This window comes from Podarcis filfolensis (genome assembly GCF_964270895.1).
Source record: "Podarcis filfolensis genome assembly, chromosome: 13".
NCBI classification, from domain to species: Eukaryota; Metazoa; Chordata; class Lepidosauria; order Squamata; family Lacertidae; genus Podarcis; species Podarcis filfolensis.
Window position 1 is genome coordinate 4,039,173 of NC_139615.1, and position 14,554 is coordinate 4,053,726.

General features: G+C 54.5%; 2 protein-coding genes across 5 annotated transcripts in view; one reads left to right on the forward strand and one right to left on the reverse strand.

The window, feature by feature from the left end:
- Window positions 1-3,890, reverse strand: part of ZBTB4 (zinc finger and BTB domain containing 4) — a 34,201-nt gene extending 30,311 nt beyond the window's left edge. Inside the window, exon 1 of the mRNA XM_083580801.1 lies at window positions 3,731-3,890. The gene's annotated coding sequence lies outside the window, so the exon portion shown is untranslated. The remainder of the gene's footprint in view (window positions 1-3,730) is intronic.
- SLC35G6 (solute carrier family 35 member G6) lies at window positions 1,878-11,935 on the forward strand. Of its 4 annotated transcripts, none has more exons than XM_083581107.1 (2): window positions 1,878-1,953; window positions 10,315-11,935. In XM_083581107.1, exon 2 carries the CDS (start codon window positions 10,355-10,357, stop codon window positions 11,420-11,422), a length of 1,068 nt encoding a protein of 355 aa, XP_083437233.1. In that variant the 5' UTR covers window positions 1,878-1,953; window positions 10,315-10,354; the 3' UTR covers window positions 11,423-11,935. The 4 variants fall into 4 exon arrangements, with proteins under 4 accessions (XP_083437233.1, XP_083437231.1, XP_083437234.1 ...); XM_083581105.1 differs by lacking the exon at window positions 1,878-1,953 and adding an exon at window positions 2,446-2,465; XM_083581108.1 differs by lacking the exon at window positions 1,878-1,953 and adding an exon at window positions 6,585-6,600.
- The last annotated feature ends 2,619 nt before the right edge of the window (window positions 11,936-14,554 follow it).

Here is a 14,554-nt window from a genome sequence, read left to right on the forward strand (position 1 = left end):
TCACCTCATGCGCCCAAGCGTTTGACGGCCCCTCGCTCTGCACCTGCGCGGAGCCCCGGGTGCGAAAGAGGCAGCCAGGTCGTGAGAGAGGAAAGCGTTAAGTGAGGGGTGCAGGCAGGGGCATCGAACAGGGGCAGAGAAGAGTGTTAAGGGATTGGGGCAGGAGAGGGTGCCGGTGAGAGGGGAATGCGGGTGAGGACGATGCTTACAAACAGTGCGGTGCAGTGGTTAGAGCAGGCTTCCTCAGCCTCGGCCCTCCAGATGTTTTGAGACTACAATGCCCATCATCCCTGACCACTGGTCCTGCTAGCTAGGGATCATGGGTTTGTAGGCCAAAAACATCTGGAGGGCCGAGGTTGAGGAAGGTTGGGTTTTAGAGTGTCGGGCTAAGAGGCCTGGGTTCAAATCCTTCCTCCCCCCCCCGCCACCCACAGCCACGAAGCAACCTTGGGGCCAACCGCTGCCTCTCTCAGCCTACCCTACCTTGCAGGGGTGTTGTGAGAATAAACTGGGGAGGTGAACGACCATGTGCTTGAGCTCCTTGGAAGGAAAAAGGTACCCCTGACCAGTAGGTCCAGTCACGGCCGACTCTGGGGTTGTGGTGCTCATCTCTCTTTATTGGCCAAGGGAGCCGGCATAGAGCTTCCGGGTCATGTGGCCAGCATGACTAAGCCGCTTCTGGCAAACCAAAGCAGTGCACAGAAACGCCGTTTCCCTTCCAGCCGGAGCGGTACCTATTTATCTACTTGCACTTTGACGTGCTTTCGAACTGCTAGGTTGGCAGGAGCAGGGACCGAGCAACGGGAGCTCAACCTGTCGCAGGGATTCGAACCGCCGACCTTCTGATCAGCAAGTCCTAGGCTCTGTGGTTTAACCCACAGCGCCACCCGCATCTCTTTTGGAAGGAAAGGCGGGGTGGAAAAAAGGAATAAACAAGGGAAATAAACATGTGAGAATGAGGGCAAGGGGGCGTGTCGAGAGGGTGTGTTCGGTGGCAGAGAGAAGATCTGAGAATTTTGTCTGTTTGTGTGTAAGCTTGCGTGCAAGATGTGTTCGTGTGTGTGTGGAAATGAGGTTGCAACGATGGCCTAAGGGATATGGGGTTATTAAAGCCAGTTTGAGAGGGGGAAAATCTCCAGCCTCAGGGTTTCGTAACGGCGCCGCTAAAAGGAATCTGGATGTGACCCTGATCTTCCCTCCCACTTTACTTCCCGCTGAAAGCTGAAATCGGTCACCAAAAATGTGAAGTATTTTCCCCAACCCCGGCTGAGGAGGGCATGACAGCATACGGAAGTGTGACGGTCCTGTGTTTTCGGCTGAGGAGGAACAAACGGCAGGCCGGCAGCCTTGCCCTAAGCCGGCTGCAAACAGCAGGGCCCTCACATAAGCCAGACATCCCTGCAGTGCGGTATAGTGGTTAGAGATGGCAGGGTTCAATTCCCTTCTCAGTCGCAAGGCTGGGTGACCTTGGGACAGTTCCCGGCTCTCGGGCTAGCCTACCTCACAGGGTTGTTGTGAGGACAAAAAGGAGGGGACGGCGTACGCCACCTCGGAGGAAAGATGGTATATAAATCAGTAAAGTGACTGTAGGATGACGATGTTAGCTAGGTTTGGCGTGACACCCAGTGTGGATTTTCTGCCTCAGACCTAGAAAAATGTCCTGTGTGGCTCGGAGGTTTCTGTTTAGGATTTGGCACGTTTTTTTATGTGTCCGTCGCAGGAGTGGGATAGATTTAAGACACCGAGAGAAATTCGATATAGGGAGAAAGGGATATAGGGAAAACAGGTCTGAGGCACGTACAAGGGAGGCAGGCAAAGCGAGAGGGGGTAACAGGAAACAGAAAGGGTCTGTTGGTGCGCACAAGGCTCTGACAGGCGTGTGGCGAGGTTGTCGTGAGGGACGGCAGTGGATAGCGACACGCACATCCAAGACACGCGAGATGTCTTTTGGAGGTAAATAAACAGGAGATTACGAAGGAAGGAGTCCGTGCCATTAACGGGCAAATGGTTTTTTCCATCGAGTGGTAGGCTCGGAAGGGACCCCCCTGAGGGTCTTCGAGCCCAACCTCCTGCAATGCAGGGATCGCAAGGATCTAAGGCAGGCTCTGCCAACCTGGTGCCCTCTGGGTGTTTGAGGGCAGCGATGGGGCTGGTGGGAGCCGTCTTCCAAAACATCTGGGAGGCACCAGACTGGCAGGTTTGAGAAACGGCACATGGGCATGTACGTGAGGCAGGGTGCTCAGCGCCTCAAAAGCAGGGACCACGGCCCACTGTGGGCGATCAGCGAGAGGCAAACTCCTGAGGTGCGCCAAGCCTGCGCTGTTTTGGGCATGGGATGAGCGCCACTAGGTCAGGAAAACAACCAGAGCTTTGGCCACGTTAACCCTCAGCGTTCCCTTGCGGAAGAGGGAACCAAGGAGAAGACGAAGAGATGAAAGCTGAACAGGATCCCTTCTCCTAATGAGGTCACCCTCACAGCCTCTCCCCCCCCCTTCCCCGCTGCCCTTCATATTTAGGGTGGGGGTGCTGTTAGAGGCTGCCCATCCCCATCCCCAAACACAGATCCTCTTCAAAACTCGCCCTTTCCCAGTATTTTTGTATTTCTGCTGCCATGGAAAACATGCAAGCGGAGATCCCTTTTCTAACCCCAAATATCCAGGTCGCCCCGAACACTTCCAAAAAAGGATCCCCCGCTGAGATCCATCGCCTGAGAAGCACAGGAGTGCGTGAGCCTCGCGCGATCCCAGGACCCAAAGAGAATCGCCCAAAGCCGCCGGAGGCACCCGCCGCTGCTCGCCTCCCCAAGCGCGCAGCTCCGCGCGCCAGGATCCGAGATCCAGTGTATAGGATGGCTGCAGAAAAGCCGCGGAATCCTCATCTCTCTCTCTCTATGTATCTATATCAGGGTGGCTTCCAGAATTAAAATTAAGGAAGCCAGATCATCCACCACCACAGGCCCGACTTTTCGACCCAGGGGTCCCAAAAATATCCCGGATCGCCCAGGGGTCATTTCCGGAATAGGTGTTTGGGGAGGGGGTCTCTTCAAGGTCTCCCGTCCACTCCCCCCGCCCCCTCCAAAAGAGAGAGATCGAAACATGCAATGCGTGGCGAGGATGCTAAATGCGCAGATTCGCCTCCTCTATCGCTGCACCCCTCCCCTCCCCCCCAAAAAATAACACCCAGCCAAGCAGGCTCTCCGCACCCCCCCTTCCTAAATCCCCGGGCCGACCTCTTTCCGAGCGCCTGGAGAGTTCTAGAACCCCCGCCCTGGCAGGAGGGAAAAACTTTCCCTTTCTTGGGTGGCTGGGTGTGTGTGTTTTTTTTGGGGGGTGTCCCTCGGTTCTTTCCCGGGACTGGCGCGGACCCCCTCCCTCCCCTTCCCAGCTCCGGAGATCCGGATGCCCAATTACGCAGCTGGCTGGAGGGCGGCGCGCCCCGGCGGCGATCTTGGGCGCGCGTCGCGGGGAGTAAAGTGGCGTCGCCGCGCGCCCCGTTTGGACACCCCCTCCCCAAACACCGCGGGGCCCCGGGACGATCCCCTACCGATCCCAACCCCACCCCGGTTGGCGATCCCGGGGACTAGGCCGCCTTGGAAAAGGGCGCTCGGTTGGGGCCCTCTCCAAGCGCCCGCGGGCAGCCTCGCCCTTGTTTTGCGCGCCCCGAGGGGAGCGCACGGGACCGGGGCGCCTCGGGTGGGAGGCTGCCCCCGTCGGGTCGGCGAGCCCCCTACCTGCGTGTCTGCTGCTGCAGCGGCGCGGCGAGGCAGCCCAAGATGGAGTCTTCTCGCCCCGCCATTCATGCTCGCAGCCTGCTTGGCACGGGACGCCGCTCCCCTCGCTCGCCGCCGCCGCCGCTCCGCGCTCTCCTCTGGCTCCGGCGCTCCGCTCAACCCGCCGCCGCCGCCGCCGCTGCCTCCCCCTCTGACATCATCGCAGAGGCTCAGCCGATTCGGAGCGGCGCCGCCACGGCAGCCGCACGCAACTTCGCCCTCGGTGCGGGCCAGCCCTCCGGCCCCCGGGACGCCCCCCAGGAGAAGCCAGCGAGCGAGAGCGCACGTCGGGAGCGCTTGCCTACATCCCGGGGCTGGGGAGGTTGCGGTGCGGGGTGGGAGAAGAGAAGACACGCGCTTTCCAATCACGCGTAACGCTGGTTTTCTCCTCTCTCTCTCCCCCCCCCCCCCCCGCGTTGGTCCCTGCAAAGGAAGGCGCCTCTGATCATGTGCAGAGCGCCTTTTCGCCCTTGCGCAACGCACTCCGGGGATAGCAGCGGAATAAAGGGGAGAGCGGGGCGGGAGATGCTGTGAAACCGGGCTTGCTCGGAAGTAGGTAGGGTTTCTGGAAGGGGTCACCGATCATGTGCAGAGTGCCTTTTCGCGTAACCACAACGCATGAACCTCTCCTGGGGATGCCAACACAAGAAGAGGGAGATGGGGCAAAAATGCTGTGAATTGGGGCTTACTCGGAAGCAAGTAGGGCTTTCTGGGAGGTGCCACTGAGCATGTACAGAGTTCCTTTCCGCCTTCACGCGTCAGGACGACACAAACTCTCTGGCGTATGCGGATAAAAAGGAAAAGAAACGGGGGTGAGTGTAAAATTGGGCTTTCTCGGAAGTAAGTCGGATTTCTGGAAGGTGCAACCCCTTCTCTAGGGCAGCCCCCTGCAAATAAGGCCCCTTAGGGTTGTAGCCAAGGCCAGTTCTACTCAGATGGGCACACTGAAATTAATAGGGGGCAATGGGTCTGCCCCAAGGAAAACTCAGCCAGCTGCAGAACCTTCAATGGGGCTTCTCCCCAGGTATAAAACCGAAGCCCCACAGTGCAAATGTCTGACAAGGGAAATTCAGAGGTCAAAGTCTATTATTATTATTATTAATTGCATTTATATATCCCACATTTTTTCATACAAGCTCAAGGTGTTGGACAGGTTTTCCCCCTCCTCATTTAATAACCCCACAAAAACAGTAGGTTGGACAGACTGAGAGATACTGATGTCACGACCCACAAGTGATTTGAACCCTGGGTCTCCCAGGTCCTGCTCCGACACCCTAACCAGCTATACCACAACGATCTACCCTCAAGCATGGATTTATTCTTATCCTTGTTTTATTCTTATCCCATGAGCTGTGATTGAGCGGGCGAGACCAGGCGTGGGTCAGAAAGGCAGTTTCTGCATGTGGTGTAGAGGGAAGTGAGGGGCAGGTGGGGCTCGCCTGCTTGGGAAGGGAGCCCACCTCAGAAGGAAAACTCTGATCCTCAACATCCTCTGCCTTGCAGATATCTTCGGGAAAAGAAAAGTCTCAGGACTAAGCCCTACACAGATCTGGAGCGGAGTCCCTAAAATGGTTGGATGAGGCCTTGTACGTCGCCTTCCGGCAACCCCTGCAGCCAAGCTGGTGTCAAACATCTTGCTCTGCTTTGGACCACATCAGGGGGGTCTTGTCGTCTGGGCAGCCCAGGACCTCCACACACACTGCCCAGGCTTGTGCCCAAGAGCTCACTTCACTTCTGCTAACGCAGCGGTTTGGCCTCACCCCTGAAGGCACACTCCATTGTTTTCTGGAGACAGACAGATGCCAACAACAGAGGGGAGCATAATAATAATAATAATAATAATAATAATAATAATAATTTATACCCCACCCTCCCCAGTAGTGGTGCATGGAAGTAAGAGCTGGACCATAAAGAAGGCTGATAGCCGAAGAATGGATGCTTTTGAATTCTGGTGCTGGAGGAGACTCTGGAGAGTCCCATGGACTGCAAGAAGATCCAACCTATCCATTGTGAAGGAAATCAGCCCTGAGTGCTCACTGGAAGGACAGGTCCTGAAGCTGAGGCTCCAAGACTTTGGCCACCTCATGAGAAGAGAAGACTCCCTGGAAAAGACCCTGATGTTGGGAAAGATGGAGGGCCCAAGGAGAAGGGGACGACAGAGGACGAGATGGTGGGACAGTGTTCTCAAGGCTACCAGCATGAGTTTGACCAAACTGCGGGAAACAGTGAAAGAGTCAGACACGACTAAACAACAACAATAACAACTCCCCAGCCAAGACCAGACTCAGGGCGGCTAACAGCAGGTACAAAAACAATTGATTAATTGACAATTTAAATTAACAATTGAAAAGGCGCTCTGCATGTTTTAAGGCACTCTAGTCCTCATTTGAATATTCCAGGCCTTAGTAGCACACATTCCAGACTGGAGCGAATTAACTCAGGGCTGTTAACCGCTCCGATCTCAGGTGGTTTCTTGCTAGAGAGCCTCTCCAACAGCTTCCCCCAGCCTAGTGCTCTGCAGATGTTTTGGCCCACACCTCCGGCAAGCGCAGCCTTATATTCCAAAAACACCTGGAGGGCATTGGGTTGCAGAGCCCTGGAGGGGAGGGAAAAACCATTCCCTCATCCATCATCCCATATAACTTCATTTGGGGTAGACCTGTTCATTCCTTGCAGGTGTCTAGCAAGTGTCATCCAGCCTGGGGGAAGAGGCCCTAAGGGCGTGATGTCATAGTGGCGCATGCAGGCAGGATGACATCACAATTTCTGCCAGGCAAGGGAGCCAGGCTAGGCGATTGAGGTGGTGTTGTGTTTGTACGGTGGCTGTGAAGGTAGGTGGGGGGTGGGAGAGTTGGGGAGGGCTCCTTCTATAAGCCCTGCCCTTTCTTCTTCTCCATCCCCTGCTCCCCGAGTCCCGGGGGGGAAAGAGGACTTCAGAAATGGTGACTCTCTCCCCCCACCCCACCCCACTTTGTGGCACTGGATTCCCACCCTTCTAGAACCCAGGCATAGAACCCAGACGCCCTGACGACGGATACCGCAGGAGGGGAAGTAGGATCAGATCGGTGTGGGAGAGAAAGGGGGTGGCTTATAGTCACACACCCCCACTCCTGACCCTAGGAAACATGGAGGAAGAGTTCCGATTCTTTGGTTTACCTGCGTTGAATGTGGAAATCCCCGGGTTCAGACTAGGACGGCACGTCAAGGTAGGGCTGGGGGTGAAACCCGTATGAAATCAGGGACAACACTGAGCTGGATGGACCATTGTGGTCCAGTTTGGGCAGCTTTCTACATGAGAAATTCCCTGCCGCGTGCAAGATCACAGGATGCCCTTGGCTCACTGCTCCCCAAACCCACCCACCCCAGGAATATTAGACAGGTGGTTGAGCTCCAGAAAGGAAAGGTAGACTTCAAAGAGAATCGCCTGGGTATGTGGCGAAATGGTTTTAGTGTCGGACTGTGGCTTGGGAGACCAGGGTTCAAACCATAGCTGTCAAGTGTCCCTTATTTGGCGGGACAGTCCCTTCTCCCAGCGCCGTGTCCCGCTGCTGTCCCTTATTGATGATGTCCCTTAAATTTCCCGGGTTTCAAAGGAAGCAGCTCCTCTCCCTCCCTGCCAGCCAGGGAGGAGGGAGGCTCCAACTGGGTTGCTTGGCTGCGTTGCTCACCCAATAAGGAGTCTGAGAACGACTGGGGGGTGGAGCTTGCATGCCTTGTGCCAATCAAATCGGCCGCGTTGCCTGGGGACTCGCCTTTGCTCAGCACTTCCCAGCGGAGAGGTGACGGTGGTTTTCCTTGCTGCATCCCCTTTGCCGGGTTGCTGCGCTGTGGGAACCACCGCTTGAGGCTTCATTTGGCTGCTGGCTGGGCTTTCTGCCTTTGGCTCGGAGGGGCTCAGAAGTTGAACATACCTGTGCCCTGAAAATCCCTTATTTGGGCTGCTGATCCCTTATTTTCGAGGCTGCTGGTCCCTTATTTTCAAATCTGTAAGTTGACAGCTATGGTTCAAACCCTTCTTGGCTGTGAAGCTCAGTGGGTGACCGCGGGGCCTGCCTCCCGTCTCTCAGTCTAACGTACGTCACAATGTGGCACGGGGTTCGGCTAAATGACTCGTGGGGTCCCTTCCAACTCTACAGTTCTATGAATCTGAAATTGCTGTTGTGATAAAGTGGGGATGAGAACGATGCACCCCACCTTGAGATAAGGTGCTATGTAAATGGAATGAATAAAGAAAACTGTATTAAGAACAAAAACAGGTTATAAGGGGAAACTAGGAAGAGGGCAGGATGTGGGTGGTGCTGTGGGTTAAACCACAGAGCCTAGGGCTTGCCAATCAGGTCGGCGGTTCGAATCCCCGCGACGGGGTGAGCTCCCGTTGCTCGGTCCCTGCTTCTGCCAACCCAGCAGTTCGAAAGCACCTCAAAGTGCAAGTAGATAAATAGGTACCGCTCTGGCGGGAAGGTAAACTGTGTTTCCGTGCGCTGCTCTGGTTTGCCAGAAGCAGCTTAGTCCTGCTGGCCACATGACCCGGAAGCTGTACGCCGGCTCCCTCGGCCAGTAAAGTGAGATGAGCGCTGCAACCCCAGCGTCGGCCATGACTGGACCTAATGGTCAGGGGTCCCTTTACCTTTAGGAAGAGGGCAGATAGCAGACAATTGGGAGGGGGGTCATGGATGGAAAGCAAATGAGAAAGCTGGTCCAATGGTCCAGGCACACCATTCGGGAACTGGCTGCAGAATCTACCACCTATCCCAAAAACCCAGACAGGGTGCAGTTAAACTGTGGAACTCCCTGCCACAGGAGGTAGTGATGGCAAGTTCCTGGAGGAGTAAGGCTATTTTTGGGAGCTACTAGCAACAGTGCCTGTGCTCTGTCTCCACAACTGAAGGCAGCTGTGCTTCTGAATGCCAGCTGCTGGAAAACGCAGGGGGGCAGAGCACTCTTGCGTTCGAATCCTGATTGCGGGTTTCCCACAGCATAGCCACTGTGGGAACAGGATGCGGGACTGAATGGGTCATCGGCTTGATCCAGAAGGCCGTTCTTATGCTCTTAACATTTGAAAACGGTCCTCTCAACTCTCCTTACTACATAAAAAGTTTTAATTTCACATTCGGTTACAGTGGCATAGCGGGGTTGCCTGGGCCCAGGGCAAGGGAGGATCCTCAGCACTGCCTGCCAATAGGCTGCAACAAAGGGGCAATAGCTCCGCAACCTACACAAGTGGCAGCCGCAGCACCTGTGAGCATTGGGCACAGCTGGGAACAGAACGAGGGATTGTTTGGGAGCGGGTATCTATCAAAAGCTCACGCAGAGGGCGCCGTCGCATCCGACTGTCGCCCAAATCCACTCCTCGTTCTGTCCACACAAACACTGGGAGATTTTCTATGTGAGGGGGAGGGCATGCTATTTTTTAGTTATTATTACTATTTTCTCTTTTTCCCTTTGGAAATTTTGTGCCCCTATGATCTTTGCACCCAGGGCAACTGTCCCCACTGCTACGCCACTGCTTGGTTAACTAAGACTCCATTTCTGAGACTCACTGCCCATCTGAGTAGACAAGCAGGCAGGTTTGGATAGTCAGACTACAAGTTGGGGAATAAGTTATCACTTAAAACTGCCCCAGTCTCTCCTTAAAGGTAAAGGGACCTCTGACCATTAGGTCCAGTCGTGACCGACTCTGGGGTTGCAGCACTCATCTCGCTTTATTGGCCGAGGGAGCCAGCGTACAGCTTCCGGGTCATGTGGTCAGCATGACTGAGCCACTTCTGGCGAACCAGAGCAGCTCTCAGAAACGCTGTTTACCTTCCCGCCAGAGCGGTACCTATTGATCTACTTGCACTTTGACGTGCTTTCGAACTGCCAGGTTGGCAGGAGCAGGGACCGAGCAACGGGAGCTCAGCCCGTCGCAGGGATTTGAACCGCTGACCTTCTGATCGGCAAGTCCTAGGCTCTGTGGTTTAACCCACAGCGCCACCCGCGTCCCTTAAATGAGCCTTTTAGCTCCTCACAAATAATTGGTTCCATGCCGGGCCTTTATATAAAGCAGGTTTGCAGCTTCCGGAATTGGAACTGGGTTAAGAGGTGTGTGTGGCTGAACATGTTCCAAATAAATTTTTGTCTCCGCAGGGAGGCGAAGCGGGTTTCCTACGCAGTTGCGTTTGGTTCCCAGCTCAAGGAGCGAGATAGGAATATAGGAATGGCCCTCTGTCAGGGGGTCCGCTTACCTCAGTGGGGCCTGCGCCAGCGGGTAGCCAACACGGTTCCATCCAGGTGCCGTCGACCGAGCAACGGGAGCTCACCCCATTGCGGGGATTCGAACCGCCGACCTTCTGATCTGCAAGCCCTAGGCTCTGCGGTTTAACCCACAGCGCCACCCGCGTCCCTTACTTACTTGCAACTTATTTCCGGCTTCACAACACTCCCCCGAGGCGGGCTTGTTTAGAAACCAGGCAGGTGGATAAAAGATGGCGTTAGAGGTATGCCACTCAGACAGATACCTTAACTCACTTGCAACCTCCCTTTGTTTTCCCCGCCCTCTCCTGCAGGTACCTGCTGGCTCCCAGCAATCCCTTGGCACTCCTGCCCATGGCATCTCGCCCGGGGCCCCCCGACCGAGCGGCCTGGACCGTGGCCGACCTGCTGCGGTTCTCTCCCCCGCCCTGCTCCCCGCCGCCCCCGCCACGACGCCCGCCTTGGAACCGCTACCGCCTGTCGGAAAGCATGAAGGGCCTGCTGGTGGCACTCCTGGGGGGCGGCGTCCCGGCCGGCTTCGTGGCGCCGTTCACCCGAATGGCCAACGAGGCCTCCGGCATCCCTTCGCTGGAGATCCTCCTCTTCCGCTGCATCCTGCACCTCCTCTTTGCGTGCTACCTGCGTTGCCAGAAGGCTCCTTGCTTCGGGCCGCGGGAGGCCCGCCAGCGGACGGTCCTGCACGCCTCCATCAACGTCATCTCAATCGGCTGCGCCTACAGCTCCTTCATGGTGGTGCCCAGCGGGAACGCCGCCACCGTCCGCAAGGGCTCGTCGACCATCTGCTCCGTCCTGCTGGCGCTGTGCATCGAGAACGGCAGCTTGACGGGCTACGACTGGTTCGGGTTGGTGGGCAGTACCCTGGGCCTGATCATCATGGTGGTGCCCGACCTCCTGGACCTCGACAAGAGCACACAGCTGTACGACACCTTCGGCTATGCCCTGGCCTGCCTCGGAGGGATGGCGCTGGCGCTCGGGCTGGTCATCTTCCGGGCCCTGGACTTCCCGGCCAAGCTGGTGACGGTGGCCTTCCTCTTCGGCGTGGTGGGAAGCCTGGTGTGCTCACCGGCCATGTTCCTCCTCCAGCAGCCCGTCATGCCCCTGGACCCCCTGACCTGGACTTGCGTGGCGGCCATCAGCTTTCTGGCATTGGTCTCCTTCCTGTGTGCCAGCTACGCCGTCACCAAGGCGCACCCGGCCCTGGTGTGCGCCGTGCTGCACTCCGAGGTGGTGGTGACTCTGGCGGTCCAGTACTACGTCCTGCGCGAAGCCGTCACGCCCTTTGACATCATGGGGGCGGGGGTCATTCTCGGAAGCATAGTCATCATCACGGCCCAGAACATCAGCTGTGACGCGGCCGAAGAGGACGAAGACGCCAGCGTCCAACTGAAGGACAGCACATAGCCGCGGCGGGGCACGAGGCTCGAGCAGACTCCAGGAGGACAGACCGGAAGCAGGGACCTTCCAAAGGACCCACCAGCGAGGGTGCTGCAGCTTTAAAATCCGCCCGCCCGCCCCAAACAGACAAGATGGTGGCGAGGCTTTGGACAAGGTAGCCGTTTGTTGCCTTTTGGACATCTGGGTGGAAAACAGCCCCAAAACCCAATTACCTTTTCTAAGGAAAGGCCATCGGACTTGGCTGGGGCAGCTATTGGGTTTGCCTGTTTCTCAGAAAGTGGGTTCAGGGAAATGCCTAAGCCTGTGGTTTTGGTTTGATTTTTTATTGAGTTTTACGATTTTTTTATTGTCACAATATCAATCACACCCAAAAGGGGGGAAATACATTATTTCCCATGTTTCCCCCTCCCCGCCACGACTTCCCTAAACTTTGTGGGGGTTTTTTACGTATTAACTTCTCCTGCTTGCTTATAACTTGCTTATAAGATTTTTACAACAATAATTATTGTTCTCTTATCATTTTAGCATCATCATCATATTTTCTGTATTTATTCTGTTAATTGTGTTTAGTCGAAACTTGCTAGTGAGTCCATTTCTTTAGATTGTTTCTGTAGGTGTGTCGCAAATGGTTCGCAGTCTTTCTTAAAGTCTGTTGTTCTTGTCTCGAAGCCTTTTAGTTAGCTTTGCCATTTCAGGGTATTCCATCAGTTTTTCTTGCCATTCTTCTTTCGTAGATACCATATTTTTCGCTCTATAAGACGCACCAAACCACAAGATGCGCCTAATTTTTGGAGGAGGAAAGCAAGAAAAAAATATTCTGAATCTCAGAAGCCAGAACAGCAAGAGGGATCGCTGCGCAGTGAAAGCAGCGATCCCTCTTGCTGTTCTGGCTTCTGGGATAGCTGCGCAGCCTGCATTCGCTCCATAAGACGCACACACACTTCCCCTTACTTTTTAGGAGGAAAAAAGTGAGTCTTATAGAGCAAAAAATACGGTATTTCTTAACCTGAAATACCTAGTAAAAAAAGCTTCTGGCCTTTTAACAAAAGTTATCTTAAACATTCTTTTCATTTCATTAGAAATCATTTCCCCATAACTTTTAATTATTTTGCAATTCCACCACATCTGGAAAAACGTGCCTTCTTTTTCTTTACACTTCCAACACTTACCGGAGCGAGTTCTAAACATTTTTGCCATTTTTACAGGTGTAATATACCATCTGTACATCGTTTTCATATAATTCTCTTTTAACAGTATACAGCCAGTATATTTTAAATTCACTTCCAATAATTTCCCCCAGTCTTCCATTTATATGTTGTGTCCTATATCTTGTGCCCACTTAATCATTAATAATAATAATAAATAATAATAATAATAATAATAATAATAATAATAATAATAACTTTTATTTACCCCACCCTCCCCAGCCAAGACCGGGCTCAGGGTGGCTAACAACCAATAATAAAAACAAGTTGATTGAAATACAAGTTAAAAACAAGATTAAAATACATTAAAACATTAAAATGCAGCCTCATCACAGGAGGAGAAAGGAAAAAAAGAAAGAAAGAGGGGGAGGGAGTCAAATTGATTCTAAGCCAAAGGCCAGGCGGAACAACTCTGTCTTACAGGCCCTGCGGAAAGAAATCAGATCCCACAGGGCCCTGGTCTCATGAGACAGAGCGTTCCACCAGGCCGGAGCCAGTGTTGAAAAGGCCCTGGCTCTGGTTGAGGCTAATCTAACTTCCTTAAGGCCCGGGACTTCTAGGGTGTTGCTATTTATGGACCTTGAGGCTCTCCGTGGGGCATACCGGGAGAGGCGGTCCCGTAGGTACGAGGGTCCTAGGCCGTGAAGGGCTTTAAAGGTCAAAACCAGCACCTTAAATCTGACCCCGTACTCCACCGGGAGCCAGTGCAGCTGGAAAAGCACTGGGTGAATATGCTCCCATGGCAGGGACCCCATGAGGAGCCTCGCTGCAGCATTCTGCACCCGCTGGAGTTTCTGGGACAGCTTCAAGGGCAGCCCCGCGTCGAGCGAATTACAGTAGCCAAGCCTGGAGGTGACCGTCACATTTAACCTCCTCATCTTGGAAACGCCTAACCCTTTGGACCCGGAGACCCAAGGGCCGGGCAGGTGTGTGTCGTCTTTCCCCCTACCTCTGAGAGGGTGGAAAGGATGCTGGAGAAATGTCTCCTTCTCGACTGCCTGTAAAAGGGGACAAAAGTCCTGTGACGTTGCTTCAGGGAGTCAACACATCATAGCTGTCAACTCTCCCTTATTTGGCGGGAAAGTCCCTTATCCCAGCGCAGTGTCCCGCTGCTGTCCCTTATTGATGATGTCCCTTAAATTTCCCGGGTTTCAAAGGAAGCAGCTCCTCTCCCTCCCTCCCTGCCGGCCAGGGAGGAGGGAGGCTCCAACTGTGTTGCTTGGCTGCGTTGCTCACCCAATAAGGAGTCTAAGAACGACTGGGGGGGTGGAGCTTGCATGCCTTGTGCCAATCAAATCGGCCGCGTTGCCTGGGGACTCGCCTTTGCTCAGCGCTTCCCAGCGGAGAGGTGACGGTGGTTTTCCTTGCTGCATCCCCTTTGCCGGGTTGCTGCGCTGTGGGAACCACCGCTTGAGGCTTCATTTGGCTGCTGGCTGGGCTTTCTGCCTTTGGCTCAGAAGTTGAACATACCTGTGCCCTGAAAATCCCTTATTTTGGCTGCTGATCCCTTATTTTTGAGGCTGCTGGTCCCTTATTTTCAAATCTGTAAGTTGACAGCTATGCAGCACATCCCTTTGCAGCGCTGCTTTTATCGCATCCCCGAAAGTGGAAGAGGAGCTTTCTCGCCTTGTAGGCTGGCCGCAACACACACACACACACACAGGAAATGGGGGGGGGGATTGGTGTCACATATTCATGTGACACCCATTAGGCCTCTTAGAGGTGGGAAAAGAAATCAGCTCAGCTGAGCAGAGGACACCTTTGATGTAAACAGAACCGCAGGAGAGAACAGCCTTCGGATTCCAGGATCGTTTCCTGATGGGTGCAAGGTGGAGGATGGGGAGAGGAAGCAACGGTGGGGTGCGCTGAAGTGAGCACCCCCAAACTACAGCATGCTTCCTCCATCCTCAGGAACAGCACCCCCAAAATCAGC